General features: G+C 48.8%; 1 protein-coding gene across 3 annotated transcripts in view; it reads right to left on the minus strand.

Moving 5' to 3' along the window:
• Window positions 1–5686: 5686 nt before the first annotated feature.
• Window positions 5687–18611, minus strand: part of ADAM19 (ADAM metallopeptidase domain 19) — an 87331-nt gene continuing 74406 nt past the window's right edge. For 2 of the 3 annotated variants that reach the window (XM_081230635.1, XM_081230637.1), the window contains 6 exons: window positions 18456–18564; window positions 17052–17196; window positions 15913–15997; window positions 15400–15624; window positions 6695–6847; window positions 5687–5892 (listed from right to left, as the gene is read on the minus strand). In XM_081230635.1, coding sequence (XP_081086761.1) covers window positions 6728–6847; window positions 15400–15624; window positions 15913–15997; window positions 17052–17196; window positions 18456–18564 — 684 coding nt within the window. In that variant the 3' untranslated portion in view covers window positions 5687–5892; window positions 6695–6727. The remainder of the gene's footprint in view (window positions 5893–6694; window positions 6848–15399; window positions 15625–15912; window positions 15998–17051; window positions 17197–18455; window positions 18565–18611) is intronic. The other variant, XM_081230636.1, reaches the window with a different exon arrangement.

Consider the following 18611-nt stretch of genomic DNA (forward strand, 5'->3'; position numbering starts at 1 on the left):
TCGCACTGGTTCTTCTCCTGAGACTGATTCACCGTTCCTGAGCCCAAGACTGAAGTGCAGCTGGCCCTCCGAGGCCCAGAGAGCAACTCACCATGCCTCCCATCCAGAACCAACAGACACACAATTATTGTAAAAGGTCTTTTTACATTTGCCACCTCATCTTCGGAGACAGAGGCAAGACCTCAGCTGACCTGCTTACTGTGAAAGCCACCTGACGTCTCAGGGAACATTTCCACCAGCCTCATTCCCAGAGCAGCCAGCCTGGAGGTCAGCATCTGTTTCCAACCACCCCACCCCTTCCCCACCCTTCCCTCTCTAGATACATCCTAAGGAGTCAGTCATGGAGACATTCAGGCAGGTATCTTAAGAACTCAAAACAACACAACAAAAGGTGCTTCCCAGCCAAGCTCTGCTGGCCAAGCCCAGTGTTTCATTTTGCCCACTCTCCAAAGAGAACAGCGATTGTTGCACTGCTCTTAAAAGTAGCCTGGCTGTCGAGCAGAATGCACTTTCCTTTTCCTCAAGGAGTAAACCAAAATATGATTTGGGGAGATGGGGAGAAGAGTGAGGGGCAGTCAGGAAAGCAGACACAGGCTCTCTGGAAACCAGGGGCTAACTTTTGTGTTTACTCTGGTGGCGAACCAAGAACCCAGGTGGAAAAGGCTCTGGGTAACTTGTTTTTTTTGTTTTTGTTTTTTGGACACACTGTGCGGCATGTGGGGTCTTAGTTCCCTGACAAGGGATTGAACCCGCACCCCCTGAAGTGGAAGTGCAGAGTCTGAACCACTGGACTGCCAGGGAAGTCCCCTCTGGGTAACTTCTGGGCTGAAGCCTTAGAGGCTTGGCCAGTGGGATCAGCTTTGAACTTCAGTGACCAAGTCGGGGGGTGTAAGCTCGGCACGGGGTGCAGTCTGTCTGTTGACTAGATCGCCACCAAGTCCCCAGCTCCACTGATGAGCTGCCCACACTGGGAAGCAGTGTGTCATGACTGCTCCACCACCACCTGCTTTGGGGACTGCCTTTGGTCCCCTCACATTTGACCAGAGGCAGTCAAAAAACAAGAGCAGCTGGGCTTCCCTGGTGGCACAGTGGTTGAGAGTCCACCTGCCGATGCAGGGGACACGGGTTCGTGCCCCGGTCCAGGAAGATCCCACATGCCGCGGAGCGGCTGGGCCCGTGAGCCACGGCCGCTGAGCCTGCGCGTCCGGAGCCTGTGCTCCGCAACGGGAGAGGCCACAACAGTGAGAGGCCCGCGTACCACAAAAAAAAACAAAACGAGCAGCTGGAGAGAGATATAATTAATATCCCCTCCCTTCCTGTCTTCTCTCCAGCATCAAGAATGTGAGAGTTGATATGAGGACCATTGACAGGGAGGTAAGGGAGCCAGTATATCTGTAAAGAAGGAAGACCTGGCCCTCAGCCCCCAAGCTGGTGCAGAGCCTCCCCTGTGTAACTCCACACCCGTGCCTGTGTTTACGTCCTGTGCCCTAAGCATAGCCAAGCCCAGGCCAAACTGTTGCTGGCCTTGGAGCTCCAAGGAACAGACTGGCTTCCTGCACCGCCAGCCTCAAAGCCACAGTTTTTAATGAATGTGGATTTCTCTGTGTAACTAAAATCAGTGCAACATGTTGGATCTTGAGAATGACTGTAATCTGAAGGCCCTGAGAGCGTGGTCTGCAGGGTCAGGAATAAAGACCTCTGAGTGTGTTTACTTGATACTTACATCTTGGCTTTCCTTGGACACGGAACAATTAAACTGGTTCCTCTAGTGCTGGGGGGGGCCAGTCCCCAATCTCTGGAGAGTTCTGGCTGCCAAGGAAGTCCCTCCAGTGCCTTCTACAGCCACGCCTTCACTAGAGAGGGAAAGGCTGTTTGGGGAATAGCATCAGTGGAAGACACCCATTGCTTGTTTATGCCTGAGCCCTTATGAGAAGCCAACCACAGTGCTAAGAGCTTCACGTGAATACTTTTAAGCTCTCACAAATCCTCAAGGTCGATCTATATCATTCATGCCTTGAGTGACCCCCAGACCTATTAAAACTAGACTGGCCTGTGTCCAGGTGCAAAGACAGACAGCTCCCTCGACTGGACATGGGAAAACCCAGGGCTTTTCTACGGCTCAAGGTCTTCTGTGGTGGCCTCACAGGCTGGACAGACGGTCTCTGTAGGAACTCTTCTGAGGAGTCCTCGGTGATGGATCCTATGCAGGCTGGCCAGTGCAACATTAAAACAAAGAAACAAACAAGAGTTGCCAAACCAGACAACATTTCAAATGACAATTTAATTAAATACAAACAAGGAAAAAAGGCACCACAGCCCATTCAAGTATTTTGCATAGATATACAAATATTGTAAACAATTAATAGGTGGACGAGAGAAAAGAGGATCTGTTTTCTGTGAACAATCTCCCAAATAAAAAGAAAATTCACATTGCCCTGGATCCCAGACACACACGTACATACACACAGTGGATGGTAAGAGAGGATGCATGGAAGGGTGACTTCGGGGGCACTTGGCTTGGATTCTGCAGAACCTCTCGTTTGCACGGTTCCCTAAGGATGGGTGGAGCACCTTTCCAGCTGGCATACTCTTGACTTTCTTGGGTGTCCAGCAGAGCTGTTACATACACATTTAACGCCATCACTGACTTTAGAACTGGTCCCCAATTTAAAACGCGCAAGTCTTCCATAACCTCGGCCAAGTAAGAACAAATTCTGACATAGTTAAGGGAAGGCTTTGTTCAAAAGGATTATTGCAAGAGATGGCGAGAGGCCATGGCCACAGGGGGATGGGGCTACGACCGTACTGTAAGGTCTACAGTGAGACACTAAGATCTGCGAGCCTCTAAGAGCTGGGGCAGAAAGGAGCTTTCCTTTTATAGGGAGAAGTCAGTAAGGCTAAAAAGAACCCACGGCAAGCAGGCAGTTACCACTGGAGCCCGGTGCCTGGGCTAAAACTCCCACTGAGACAGGGAGAGAGGGTGCAATCCCCCTTGAGGTCCCCTGAGGTTTACATTTCAGAGATGCCTCCCTAGGCTCTTAAGGAAAACACACCTAGGGTTGAAAAACTGGCAGGAGGCTAAGTTAGCTTCTAAAAAGATTTACATAGTCTCCATCTGGACAGAAGGCTGGTTAAGTCACTCTGCTCCCCTCCTCCCACCAGACCCTGAGCATGGATGGATTCACCCTTAGCCAGAGCCAGCATACAGCCCCTCCCCCAAAGGCTGACCACAAAGATGGTCCCTGAATGTGGTTCTTTCCAGCCTTGCTCATTCCTTCCTATAAAAGGCCCCTTCCAAAAAAAAAAAAAAAAAGGCCCCTTCCTTCTGAGCTGTGGGATGCTCATAGATCTTGTAGCCGCTCAGCTCACCTGAGCATTCTCTTAATGCAACTGCCTCTATCGCAACACTTCCTTCCCCAGTCTTGCAGTAATCCTTGCGAATAAAGTGCCTCTTTCCCTAAGTCCATACTGGTTTTCATCACCTCAGAGCAGCACATGGACACAGGAGGGGAAAAATGGGCTATGACAGCCAGGCTTGCTCCTGGGCAGCCTCCCCGCCGGCCTGCCAGAACACAGCCAGGAGTCAAACGGTAAATAGAACCGGCTGCCGAAAGTCTTATCAAATTTAGAAAATTCAACCATTTTCCAGTTCACAGTACAATGTTTATGGGATGGAGGTGGTATTAAAATCATGGAAAACAAAAACGGAAGCAAACAAGAAAGCAACAACCCACGTCTCTTTCCGGTATGGTTCCAGGGAGGGTGGATTTCAGGTTCAAAAGGCTCATGCAGCCACAGTGGCTAGGGCATTTTCACTTCAGAGCCTTCAACCTCCTGACATTGGGGAGAAAAGCTGGACATGCCACAGGAATGTCAGTGAGGCAGGGGGTTGAGTTTAAGGGTGATTTCGGTGGGGAGGTGTTTTCACCGTTAATTTTCTGGGGCCCAGCCTTGAGGCCTGGGGCGTCTCGAGTAGCACGCTTAAATGGAAAGCCATCCCCTGACCTCATCAGGCAGCAAGGGTGGTGGACATCGGCTGCGGGGAGCAACGAGGGCCCTTGTCGGCAAGACAGGGGTGTGAACATCACCAATAACACAACTACCTGACTACCTGAGGAAAGAGAACTTCATTTTCCTGAGCTCTTTCTAAATCTATCCCAAGTGTCCCCCGCAGGTGCACAGCCTGAATCTCCCACTTGTCTACACACCCAAGAATATCTAGTGAGCACCTATTGTATACAGAGAACGATAAGGGGGCCCCGGGGTAGTGGTTGGGAGTGAAAACTCAAGCCTCTTCCATGCACTGAGGTTTTCAAGAGCAAACGTCTGTTCACTGCAGGAGGCGGGGAGGCCCCAAGCTGCCCAGCACCTTTCTGGGGTGGGAGACCGTCCCAGAGAACATCTCCGGTGGCTCTCTGAAAATCCTCCCAGCTAGCAGAGCACCACACAGCCCCCATTCCCTGCTGCAGGGAGGACAGGACCAGAGGAAAGAACACAAGGAAGAGGATGAGAAAATGTCTGGCTGGTCCCAGCGCAGACTCTGTTCCGTCAAGGCTGCTGGCTGCTGCTTCTCTAGGGATCTCTAGAGACAGGTCTGCTCTCTGCTCAGAAGACAATGGTCCTGCCTCAAGCCAGTGACCAGGTCTGGGGACAGGCTGGGGCTCCCAGGATGCCCGCTCTCTTCCCTGCACCCACCACTGTCCCTGAGGACCTTACTCAGATTCAGGTCAGGGAGTAAAAGGAAGACCCACACTCTGCTGCGGTCACCACACACCATGGAAAGTAAAGCTACGACCCCACAGCCATGGCCCGAGTCTACCCGGGTCAACACTCTGGAGAACCAGCATAGGAGATCCCGTGGCCAACCCGCAGGCAGGACCCTGACTTACAGGTCACAGCACCAAGTCCCAGGAAGTCGGGACTGCCGGGGATTCACGCTCCACAGCACCACACATTAGGCGGGTCCCAGCGGGGAAGGAGAAATCAAAAGCGTGAGGCACTTGGAAAATGCAGAAGAGAAAACAAGGAGCAAGCAAGAAGAACGGTGAGCGGAGTCGAAACCTTTGGCTTGACGGCTCAGAGGGGGCCCGGGCTGTGCTCCCCCTGCTGTCTACACTGCCTACAAATAGTACCTGTCTGAGTCAGAGTGACCCTTGGGAGTAAGGGGATGCGGGGGCTTTAGTGGGGGGAGGGGGGCAGCGTGAGGAGAGAACTTGACGTTTTCACATACGGCCACAGAGCCAGGAGCTGTGACCTCAACCAAGGCCTGGCTGGAGTGACCCAGCCAGGGGTCAGTAAATCTAAAGCTAAAAGGGACAGTAAGTGCCCAGCCTCTGTCCAGCCTGGGACCTCTGAGGAAGATGGAAGCAAAGGAAAGCTCTCATGCGTACCCTCCTCCACAGGACGTGGATGGATGGCTTCTCCAAGCTGAGTCCTGGCCTCAAGGGCTAAACAGACTTTTCCCAGCTGGGCTCGCCAGCTCAGACAGCCTGCACCAGCTCGACTGGCACCTCTGGGGCGAGGGGCCAGCTGAAGGGCGGATGGGGGACGAGCAGCCATTCAACCTCTTCCGCTCTGCCCTCCCTACCTGGGGCTGAATATTGCACAAAACAACACTTGGATGCCGTTGACGGTAGGCACTCTGGGCCTCTGAGGAAGCCGAGGAGGCACTGAGTCAAGGAGGAGATTTTTCAGAGATGCAGTGGTTCCAGGAGGAGGGGAGTGGGGGAGGGGGAGCTCACAGGTGGCCAGGCATATGCTTCCTCCAGATTCCGTGGCCACGGCTCCTCTGTGGTGTTCAGAGGCCTCACAGAAAGGGAGAAGCCCCTTCAGACGGGTCTAGATTTTCGAGCTAGCCATCCCCACAGCCCTCTGTGACCTGTATTCAGGAAACTGTGGGGAAAAAAGAGACAGAGGGAGAGAGACATCAGCTCCGTGGGATCAGTGGGGAGCTGTCCTCTGGCTTGTGACAGATGGGCAGGAGTGGCAGACTGTCACCTGAGAAGAAGGGTTTCCGCAGAAGTCTGTCCACATGTCTGCTTGTCCAGACCATCAACTCTGCAGTGAGAGGCATGGTGGCAGCCCCCAACCCCCAGCTGACAAGCCATCCCCCTCCTCCCTCCCAGCAAAGCTGCAGCTCAGTCTGCAGAGTTCCCAGGGCCTCGTAGGAACACAGGGCAGTGAGCCAGCTTCCTCACCTGCTCCCCTCTGCCCCAACTCCCAGGACTAAGAATACATCAGCCCCAGGGAAGATGTATTAAGAGGGGCCGTTTGTGCACAGCCTACCATAGGCCAGCGGTTAATGTAAATTAACTGCCTTTGACCTTCACAGTAACCCGATGGGGTTGGCTATTGCTGCTTCCTAAAACCTCTTTCTAGATAAGGAAACGGAGACTCAAGAGAGTGATTTGCTCAGGGCCGCTCAGCTCAGCTCATCAGCTGCAGACCCAGGTTTGAAGCTACCATAGCTCAGCCTCCTAAACATCACCTTTCACATGAAACCAAAAAACCCCTATCACCAATTTAAGGGACAGTCATGCAGGCACGAAGAAATGCTAAGCTTTTGTCCTTTGCTCTTGTTCTGGAAGTTCAGCCCTACGTCAGGAAGCATGAACTGGTCTGTTTCCTCAACTCTATTTTTGCCCCCTGGATCCCTCTGCCCCAGCTTCTACCTCGAGTGTTTCTGAAGACTCACCTTTGGGGCAGGCGCTGCCAGGGGCCGGGTCTGCTAAGGTCTAGAGGCAGGGGGCCACAGAATGGAGACGCCACCTGGCCTGGGGAGACTCTTGCGGCCTGGCACCGGGTTAGCCGGGAGTGCCTTCTGGGGCGGCCGAGGCCTGGAGAAATCCTGGGGAGAAAGCCACAAGCCTCACTCAAAAGGCCAGAGGGGCCTGTTCAAAAGAAAATGTTCTCAATATTTTACAGGTCAAAAGCAGATGAGAAAAGGGATATACTATTTAAAAAGAATGGTCCCATTTAAAAAGAAATTGTGTGCATACATGTTTACATGCTCAGGAAAAAGCCTTTTTGGAAAGCAAATTAGCAGTATCTATTAAGATTAGAAATGATCGTTCTCTGACCTAATACACAATTCCATTCCCTCTGAGAACTATTTGCACAGGTGCACAAAAATGAAACTGCAAGGATGTTCCTTGCAGCACTGTTTGTGACAGCTAAAAGAAACTATAAATAACTAAAATTTCCATCAACAGACAAATTACTAAAATTATACAGTGATATATGACGCAGCATTTCAAAAGAATGAAGTAGGTTGATACGTGCTGAGGTGGAAAGATGGTCAAGAGTCATGGCAAGCTGCAGTATAAGCTATACAGAATAGTTTAGAGAAAATAAGTCACCCCACTACCCGCCACCAATGTAAATGCAAAGGTACAGAGGAAAGTCAGGAAGGATGAAGACCAAATTGATAACAGAGGTCAGAGGTTCAGAGTGGGCTGTGCATAGGGAGAGGGGTCGTCCAAGTGAACATTCAGTTTTTTTTAACAAAAGCATATATGTGTATTACTTGTGCAAATAAAAATAAAAATTGTAAAAAGAAGAAATCATATTTTCCATATTGATTGTCTATGGGTGGCACAATCTTTCCTTTGTGCTTTTACATTACCTTCATGTTTTGCCCCCTTCTCAATAAGGCCTTCCCTGATGACTTTATTTAAAATTATAACACCCCCAAACACAACCATACACAATCAATGGGATGCAGCAAAAGCAGCCTAAGAGAGTTCATAGCGATACAGGCCTTCCTCAAAAAACAAGAAAAATCTCAAATAAACAACCTAAACTACCACCTAAAAGAATTAGAAAAAGCAGAACAAACAAAACCTAAAGTCAGCAGAAGGAAGATCAGAGAGGAAATAAATAAAATAGAGATTTAAAAAAATAGAAAAAAATCAATAAAACCAAGAGCTGGTTTTCTGAAAGGATAAATAAAATCGACAAACCTCTGGTCGGGCTCACAAAGAAGAAGGGAGAGGACCCAAATAAAATAAGAAATGAAAGAGGAGAAATAACTACTAACACTGCAGAAATACAAAAAATCATAAGAGAATACTATGAACCATTACATGCCAACGAATTGGACAACCTAGAAGAAATGGACAAGTTTCTAGAAACACACAGCCCACCAAAACTGAATCAAGAAGAAACAGATAATTTGAACAGAATGATCACTAGAAGTGAAGTGGAATCCGTTAAAAAACAAAAAAACAAAAAAACTCCCTGCAAACAAAAGGGAGTGGCTTCCAGGATGGCTTCACTGGGGAATTGTACCAAACATACAAAGAAGAGCTTACACCAATCCTTCTCAAACACTTCCAAAAGATTGAAGTGGAGGGAACACTCCCTAAGTCATGCTATGAAGCCACCATCACCCTGATACTAAAACCAGACAGAGACACTAACAAAAAAGAAAACTACAGACCAATATCTTTGATGAATATAGATGCAAAAATTCTCAACAAAATATTAGCAGACTGAATCCAACAACGCATAAAAAAGACCATATACCACAACCAAGTTGGATTCATCCTAGGGTCACAAGAATGGTTCAACATATGCAACTCAATCAATGTGAAACACCACATCAACAAAAGACAAAACTCACATGATCATCTCAACAGATGCAGAAAAAGCATTTGATAAAATTCAATATCAACTCATAATAAAAACTCTCACCAAAGTGGGTATAGATGGAACATATCTCAGCGTAATAAAGGATATTTATGACAAACCCACAGCCAACATAATACTCAACAATGAAAAGCTGAAAGCCTTCCCGCTAAAATGTGGAACAAGACAAGGATGCCCATCCTCATCACTTCTATTCAACATAGTATTGGAAGTCCTAGACAAAGCAATCAGACAAGAAAAAGAAATAAAAGGTATCCAAATTGGAAAGGAAGAGGTAAAATTGTCATTATACACAGATGACATACTATATATAGAAAACCCTAAAGACTCACACAAAAACTGCTACAACTGGGACTTCCCTGGCAGTCCAGTGGTTAAGACTCCATGCTTCCAATGCAAGGGGTGTGGGTTTGATCCCTGGTCAGGTAACTAAGATCCCACATTCTGTGCAGCACAGCCAAAAAAAAAAAAAAAAAACTAAAACTGATAAATGAATTCAGCAAGGTAGCAGGATACAAGATTAACATACAGAAATCTGTTGCATTTCTTTACACTAATAATAAAATTATCAGAAAGAGAAAGTAAAAATACAATCCCTTTTAAAACTGTATCCAAAATAAAAATACTTAGGAATAAATCTGACCAAGGAAGTGAAAGACTGATATGCTGAGAATTATAAAAAACATTGGCAAAGGAAATTGAAGATAACTCAAAGAAATGGAAAGATGCTCTTGGATTGGAAGAATTAATATTGTTAAAATGGCCATACTAACCAGAGCAATCTACAGACTTAATGCAATCCCTATCAAATTACCCATGACATTTTTCACAGAACTAGGGCAAATAATCATAAAATTTATATGGAACCACAAAAGACCCAGAGTTGCCAAAACGATCCTGAGGAAAAAGAACAAAGCTGGAGGCATAACCCTCCCAGACTTCAGACAATACTACAAAGCTACAGTTATCAAACTGTGTTATTGGCACAAAAGCAGACATATGGATCAATGGAACAGAATAGAGAGCCCAGAAATAAACCCATACACCTATGGTCAATTAATCTCAACAAAGGAGGCAAAAATATACAATGGAGAAAAGACAGTCTCTTCAGCAAGTGGTGTTGGGAAAGCTGGACAGCCACATGTAAATCAATAGTTAGAACACTCTCTCACACCATACACAAAAATAAACTTGAAATGGCTTAAAGTCTTAAATATAAGACATGACACCATAAAACTCCTAAAAGAGAACATAGGCAAAACATTCTTTGACATAAATCGTAGCAATGTTTTCTTAGGTTAGTCTCCTAAGGCAAAAGAAATAAAAGTACAAATAAACAAATGGGACCTAATCAAACTTACAAGTTTTTGCACAGCAAACGAAACCATAAACAAAACGAAAAGACACCTATGAAATGGGAGAAAATATCTGCAGGTAATGTGACTGACAAGGGCTTAATTCCCCAAATATACAAACAAACAGCTCAATATCAAAAAACAAACAACCCAATCAAAAAAAATGGGCAGAAGACCTAAATAGACATTTCTGCAAAGAAGACATACAGACGGCCAAAAAGCACATGAAAAGATGCTCAACATCGCTAATTATTAGAAAAATGCAAATCAAAACTACAATGAGGTATCATCTCACACCGGTCAGAATGGCCATCCTCAAAAAGTCTGCAAACAATAAATGCTGGAGAGGGTGTGTAGAAAAGGGAACCCTCCTATACTGTGGGTGAGAATGTAAATTGGTGCGGCCACTATGGAAAACAGTATGGAGGTTCCTGAAAAAGCTAAAAATAGAGCTACCATATGATCCAGCAATCCCACTCCTGAGCATATATCCAGAGTTTTATGGTGTCATGTCTTAATTCAAAAAGATACACGCACCCCAATGTTCATAGTCGCACTATTTACAATAGCCAAGACATGGAAGCAACCTAAGTGTCCATCGATAGATGAATGGATAAAGAAAATGTGGTATATATATACAAGCGAATGTGCCATTTGCAGCAACATGGATGGACCTAGAGATTATCACACTAAGTGAAGTAAGTCAGACAGAGAAAGACAACTATCACATGATACCACTTATATGTGTGGAATCTAAAAAGTTATACAAATGAACTTATTTACAAAACAGAAACAGACTCACAGACTTAGAAAACAAACTTATGGTTACCAAAGGGGAAAAGAGGCAGGAGGGATAAATTAGGAGCTTGGAATTAAGAGATACACACTACTATATATAAAAGAGATAAACAACAAGGACCTACTCTATAGCACAGAGAACTACATTCAGTATCTTGTAATAACCTATAACGGAAAGAATGTGAAAAAGAATATATATATATATATCTGAATCACTTTCCTACACACCAGAATCTAACACAACACTGTAAACCAGCTATACTTCAATTTTTAAAAATTGCAACACTCCCCCAGTCAGCATTCCCAGACCGCTTTATCCTAATCTACTTTTTCTTTTTTGGTATATATCACTTATATCCCATTTCACCATACTATACAACTTACTTATTTTTTATTTTCTGCCTCTCCATCCCCCACTATACCGGAAACAGGGGCAGGGGTCCTTTTCTGTTTGATTCAGTGATACAGCTCAAGCTTTAGAACAGTGCCTACTATACAGTAAGCACTCAACACGTATTAACTGAAAAAATAATAAAACTCTGCACCTGTAAAAAAATTTAAATAACTATATTTATTCTGTGATCAAAAAAAAATTTTAAGGGGCAAAGAATGGATCTCATGCCACCACCCACAGATCCCCAAGGTGGTGGGGTGCAAGAGAGAAGCTGATTCCACAGGTGAGAGTTCCAGTGCCTACTGTCCTGGATCGCCCCCCTTCCTGAGAAGGTCACTTGCAAGCACAGAAATGGCTCAAAGGCAAGCATGGGGAGAGAGTGGGAGTAAATCAGAGATCTTCTGAAAGCAGCTTCTCAGCCAGCAGAAAAGTGAGAGCAGAAATGAAAAAGAGCAGCAGATTCTCATGACCAAAGTGCCACGTTGTCCAGCGCCACCCCTTCCCAGAAGGACAATGCAATCCCACACGCTTCCAGCCCAGACAGCTGTCCGATCCGTGGCTGCTGGAGGCCAGGACAGAGACCCTCTCGGGGAAGCAACAGCTGGGGGCAGATGTCAGGATGCCGTGGGGAAATGCTGTGCTCCCTTGGCTGCTTTCTGTGCCAAACGAACAATTTGTGTGTGTGCAAGTGCACACGCAGGGCGGGTGATCTGGGCAGGAGCCTCATCAGCATGGCAACACTGGGCCTCCCAGAGCAGGGTCGTGCCACTGGCCACGTCTGCTTTGACCCAGCTTGGCTCTACCAGGGGCCTCACCCAGCACTATTTTCCAGAGGCAGAAACTGTCCTTGAACCGCTCTGGCCCACTGCTCCTGTCCTCAGGGGGTGGCACCTCCATCAGTCAAGCTGCACAAACCAGACACTGGGCAGCTGTGTGTGTGTGTGTTTCTTTTTTTTTTGGGGGGGGGGTGGTTGTCATCCCCTCCCAACCCTTATCAGCAACTGTTCCCCTATTTTCTCTACTACACAGCCCTTATCGGCTTCACCCCATCACTGCTGTCACCACCCCCTACTCCAAGCTACCATCACCTCTCCTCTGGATGCTGTTTAAACTTGTAACCCCTGCACTCAGTCTCATCCCTCGGATCACAATGCCGCTAGAGTGAGCCTTTCATTCTTTAAAACTAATTTTTTAATTAAAGTATAATATACATAAAAAGAAATGAGTCAGACAACCAGATGAGTCATCAGAGTGAACACACCTATATAATCCTCACCCAGGTCAAACAATGGAAGATTAATAGTCTCAGAAGCATCTCTGGGCACCCTCCCAGGCACTGTGCCTCCCTCTTGCCTAAATGTAGCCCAAAGTGAGATCCCTGTAGATGGCAAACCTGTAGGGAAATTTCCCTGTAGATGTCACCCATGCTCCACCACTGCCCTGTTCCCATCAAATGCAGACCAAATTCCTAGTCTATGCCTATGGCACAGTCTGGCTTCCCCTGGCTGTCCAGCCTTTCATCATATCTCCATGGGCCCCAGGCAAAGGGGCCTTGAAGTTCCTTCCATCTGCGGGCTCTCTCCATCACAAAACTTCCCTACCATCAGGTCCCTGGTCCAAGAACCTCTCCCACCCCTCACAGCCTGCTCACCCCGCAGGTCTCAGCTCAAATGTCACCTCCTCAGGGAAGCCTTCCAAGATTTCCCAGGCTAAGTCCCCCATAACTCTCTTTGTAAGAATGCTGAACCTCTCCTTCATAGCACGCACTACTACGGTCACTACATGTATACCAGTCTCTTTCCCAGCAAGCTGTGAGCTCTGTGAGGCAGAGATGGCATCTGCTTTGCTAACCACTGCCTAGTACAGAGTAGAAGTTCATACACATTTGTAGAGAGAATAGAAGCGGTTACGAAGCTTCACCCTCCACCTCTCCAGAGTGGTCCATGTCACCAAGCTAGGAGGTGGTGGAGCTGAGATCTGGAGAGCGTGAATTCCCCCAGGGCAGGTGGTATCTCAGCTCTGGACTCCAGGGCCTAAGCCAGGACCTGACCCACAGGGTGGTGAAGGGTTTGGAGTCAGCCCTGGGTGCAAGTCCTGGCTACTCCACTTACAAACCGCCACCTTGGGGTAGCCCCTTCAACCCCGTGAGACACAGCTACCCAACACCGAAAATGAGGGCAGCAGAAGCTCTCTTCTTGGAATGGTTCTGAGGAAGGGGGCGGCGCCCCGATTTAATCCCTGCCGCCTGCTCAGAGAAGCTGCCTCCCACTCCCCACCCTTGAGAAACCCCCATCTGGGCCCGGGGCCCAGCGGAAGCCATGCTTGGCATCTGTGTTTTGGGATACTTCCCACCGGCCAGGTGGCCCTCTTGGGCTCTGGATTCCTGCCAGCAGCCACCAGGGAGAGTGGGAGTCAGGGCAGGACAGGGAGCCTCCAGGCTTCCCGTTCCCCCAGCTGGAGTCCACTGCCCCTGGAGACCCCTCCCCCAACCTACTGCTCGGCACCTTGGGGTGAGGCTGACACCATCTCCACTGACCAAGCCTCCAGTGCGGGTGTTTTAGGACCAGTGGTTTCAATGGAGTGCTGCCTCCCTCCTCCTCCACCTCTGTTCTTCTCACACCTCTGTCTGCACGTGGCTGCTTTCTCCCCTCTTCCTCCCTTTCTCTCCTCTTTCCTTCTGTTATGGGCTGAACTGTGCCCCCCCCCAAAAATTCATAGGTTTCCGCTCTAACCCCCAGTACCTCAGAATGTGACTGTATTTGGAGACAGGGCCTTTAAAGAGGGGACTGTGTTGAAATGAGGCCGTTAGAGTGGGCCCTGATCCGGTCTGACTGGCGTCCTTATAAGAGGAAATGTAGACACACAGAGAGACATCAGGGTGCACGTACACAAAGGACGGACCATATGAGGACACGGCAGAATGCAGTCATCTGCAAGCCAAGGAGAGAGGCCTCAGAAGAAACCAAGCCTACTGGACTTCCAGCCTCCAGAACTGTCAGAAGATAACTTTCTGTTGTTTACGCCACCCAGTCTGTGCCGTTTTGGCCACCCAAGGAGGCTAACGCACCCTCCGTCTCCTCGTCTCTCCTCCTCTTGCTCTTTTCCCTTTCTCCTTCCCTCTTCTCTCCCTGTCAGTCTTTCCTTTCCCTTTCTGCATGGAATTTTCTATCCCCCCGCTGCCCCAGATGAGAAAAATGGGAGAGTAGCAGCTTCGCATCATCAGAGAACCAAAACTGATGCTCTCGGCTCTGCTAAACCTTGACACAGCCATGCCCCAGGGACCCCCCCACCCCAAGACCTGGAGCCAACCACAGTCCTTAGGGGCAGAGACAGCCTGGGCCCCATGGAGCCCTCTGGACCGTGCCCAAGAACGGCAGTCCCAGGAGGAGAATGGGCAAGTCCCCTACCCCACCTGAGGGGGTCCACACCCAAAACACACAGGTGGCTCTAGAAGGCACCACACTTGGCCACCGCCCTGGAAACATCTGTGTCTGTGCTACAGGAACTTCTGCCAGAAGGTAGAGCTGGAGCCATCAGAGCACAGACACACCGAGTGAACAGACTGCTGGGCAGGCAGCTCTGCTTCCAAAGAACACCAGTGGTGGGGGGATAGCCCAGCCCCTACTCACCCCTCCCAGAGGCCCGGCCCCTTGACCAGCCTCCCAGACAAGCGAGGCATCACTGTACGTCCCTCAGTAAGACTTCCCGACTAGTGCAAGATACCAAGAGGCACAATTTGGTGGAATAAGTACTATGATGAGAGAAGTACAGAGGCCCCAAACTCAGGCTTGGGGGTCAGAGAAAGCTTCTCAGAGGAAGTGTCATCTAAGAGGAGATCTAAGGATGAACAAGAGCTGGCCATGCAAAAGGAAGTATATGTGGCAGAGGAAAAAGCATTTGCAAAAGCCTAGAGGAGAGAAAAAAGACCATGGGGAACTGAAACATTAGCTGAACATTAACATTTGGGGTGGAAGGTGGGTAGTGGCTTGTCACAGAAGAGGCCAACCAGGGAGGAAGTCCTCGGTAGTGTATTTCCTCATGCTCATCACCCTCACACTCTGTGTGCCCTGTATCTACCAGAATGCAGAAAAGGCAGCCAGCCCATGAGTCAGCAAGCTCCCTCTTCCCAGCCTCTGTCATTCCTCATGGCTGATGGCCTGAAGAGTGATGCTCCCGGCCCAGGGTTGCTGAGAAACCACTTACCTGGGAGAGGATGCACTTTGGTGCGGGGGGCACTGGCCGGCTTGGGGGAGGCCTCCTGGATGATTCTTTCCTCTCTACTGGGGGTCCGGCCCCTGGGGAGTTCCTAGCAGTCCTGCTGAGGTGCGCTGGCAATGGCGCAGGTGGGGACCCACCATGCAGATAGTCCGCAGGGGGCCTGGGAGGAGGCTGGGAGGGCTTCCGTAGGGTTTCAGGGGTGTTGGTCACCTGTATGCATAAGACGAGGAACACCTGAGACACAGGAACCCTTAATGCACTTAAAAACTCAGGGGTGGTCTTGTGTGTCTCACTGGCATGTACAGAGGCCTAGGATCCCAGAGGTCAGATGCAACGTTTAAAGTCATTAGGGGATGGCAGAACCAGCTGACCATCTCTCAAGCCAAGAAAGTGTCTTTTATCACCAATCCCGTGGGCCCACAGAGGCGCTTAGGAAAATCTAGCAGAGTCCTGAGGGACAAAGTTAAAGTAGCAAAGTTCATGGTGCAAAGCCCTTACCTTTCGCTTGCCCTGGGGTGTCTGCAACTTGAACGTTGGGTTGGCGTGGCCAGTTCCACTGTTCTGAGACACCCTGAAGGGACAACTAGTAACAAGGAAGGAGAGAGGAAGAGTAAAGGGGGTGTTGTTCATTGAGGACCAGTGCCTGACACCCCTCTGACCGAGGCATGGCCGACAGCAGCTCAGTCTTCCCAAGTCTGCTCTGGTGGAAGTGGGATGGGTCCTCCTGAACCCCAGCTCCCTAGGCATGGAGACGGTGGCCAATGGAAAACTCCCAAGGAAAGACAATTGGCCTCATACAAAGCAGAGTGTTCCTCAGCACCTTTGCTTCACCCTTTTAAGACCTTTCTCCCCCAAGAAGACGAGGATGTCACCAGCCATCAACCAATCTCCCTCAGGCATCATTCCAGGAGGACCTGGGATTTAAAATCCCCTCCGGAAAAAGTGTCATTTAATAGAGGACTCAGAGACTATACACCTTCAATATCCAAAGGAATGAATCGCTTAGGAAAAAAAATTACTCTGTCTTGAGCTGATGTCCAGCCACCCCTGTGATTGACTTGAGCTAGTCAGTTTTTCTCTGTTGCCTCAGTTTCCTGCCCTTTAAAATGCGGAGCAGGGGCTTCCCTGGTGGCACAGTGTTTGAGAGTCCGCCTGCCAATGCAGGGGACACGGGTTCGTGCCCTGGTCCGGGAGGATCCCACATGCCACGGAGCGGCTGGGCCCATGAGCCATGGCCGCTGAGCCTGCGTGTCCGGAGCCTGTGCTCCACAAAGGGAGAGGCCACAGCAGAGGCCCGCGTACCGCAAAGGAAAAAAAAAAAATGGGGAGCAAATCAATTAGATACATGCTAGCAAAGAGATTTCATTTCTATTCCAACTTGAATTGGTTGGGGCATTCTGCTGAGAAGGATTCTGAAGTGATGACCAGGCTCAGCCGAGCTTACTTATTAATAAAAATCAGCTAGTAATGTCTGCCACGGTCAAGGAGCATGGCAGCAGTGGAGAGAGTGGCGTGTACTTGGCATTTGCCTTCCCCGAATTAGACCCACCACCACCAACTTTTTCACCAGGTACTGCTTACGGAAAGCTCTGTGATCTCCAAGTGGACCCCAAATCCTTCACGGCACCCCGTCATACCTGAACTGTTGCCTCAACTTGGAAGGGAGGGCTAGGGGCTTGAGGTAGCCCAGTTTGTTGTTCTGTTTACAGCAGCGATACATCAGCATGAGGACCGCCAGCACAAAGATGGCCGAAAACACACCGGCTACTACAGGACCAGCACCTTCCAGAAATAGAACCCAAGTGAAAGACTTAGAAGTGGTCTGAGCTTTAGTTGTGGATTTCAAATAATGTATTCCTGACACTCTTCAGATATTTGATCTTCATTTACATTGCATTACTTACTTTAACTTAAAAACTATAATAAAAAACACACATTATGTCCCACTGGGAAGCCACTGTTATTAGCTTCAACAACCAGGTCAACTTGCTTGGCACAGATCTCATAATAAAGCTTCTCCGGCCACTTCTGCCTAATGGAAGAGAATGCCTTTTAAGGCAAGGAGTTTCAGCTCTATTATTATTTACCACTAGTTTTCAGCCTGAATCATGATGTTCCTGGACACAAAGCAACCAACACAAAACACTGAGAGTCATAGATTGATCTAAGACTAGAACTTTCACACATAATCCACAATTTCACATTTGGTTTCACCGAACTGCCTCAATGTTCTCACAAATTATAAATCTAAATGCACAAAATATATACAGACCAGTGACACACTACTTTTATGTTTTATATGTTGAGGTTTCTTCCTTGAAAAAAAAAAGTTCTCTATTACTTTTTTAAAGCTTGGAAACCGGGCCTCCCTGGTGGCGCAGTGGTTGAGAGTCCGCCTGCGGATGCAGGGGATACGGGTTCGTGCCCCGGTCTGGGAGGATCCCATATGCCGCGGAGTGGCTGGGCCCGTGAGCCATGGCCGCTGGGCCTGCGCGTCCGGAGCCTGTGCTCCGCAACGGGAGAGGCCACAACAGTGAGAGGCCCGCATACCGCAAAAAGAAAAAAAAAAAAAAAAGCTTGGAAACCAAAGAGCTAGAATCCCTTAGATTTCCGCTAAAAAAACTGTAACATTTTCTGAGTTTCTGGTTCCTCATTTGAAGCTTTGTTCATCCAAGGAGATCTGAACCACTATAATGTGCCCTAGGTTCATGATTATTTTTAAGTAGCCAAGAAGGGGTAGTCACCACCACCGCCCCCCAGAAAGGATGTGATTATTCAGTAACCTGTGGTCTGTCTTAATCTCTCCCTAAGCAGAACCATGCCCCTCCATAGAAGGGAGAGAGGAAGAGCAACTGAGGCTGAGCCCCACACCAGGCTGCTAGACTGGGCCGCTCCTTCCACTCGGTCCCTCTTGTTCTCTCATCTACAGAATCAGGATAGTGATGCTGACTCATTATCTCTCTGCATCATGCCACCCACCCCCATGGCACCCACCCCTCCTCACAAAGGTGGGCAGAGGCCCACACAGGCCGGGCACTCACTCTCGGGGGGCATGGGCCCGCTGTCGATGCTGCCCCCTTGGCCCGGTGTGTTGCAGAAGGGCGGGGCCCAGCCCCGGAAGCAATGGCAGTTCTGATTGTTGTTGCAAACCTGGAGCAAGGGCAGGGCAGAGGCATCAGCACCCTGGAGAGCTCTGG

Source organism: Mesoplodon bidens, assembly GCF_964165515.1.
Source record: "Mesoplodon bidens genome assembly, chromosome: 4".
Taxonomy (NCBI): domain Eukaryota; kingdom Metazoa; phylum Chordata; class Mammalia; order Artiodactyla; family Ziphiidae; genus Mesoplodon; species Mesoplodon bidens.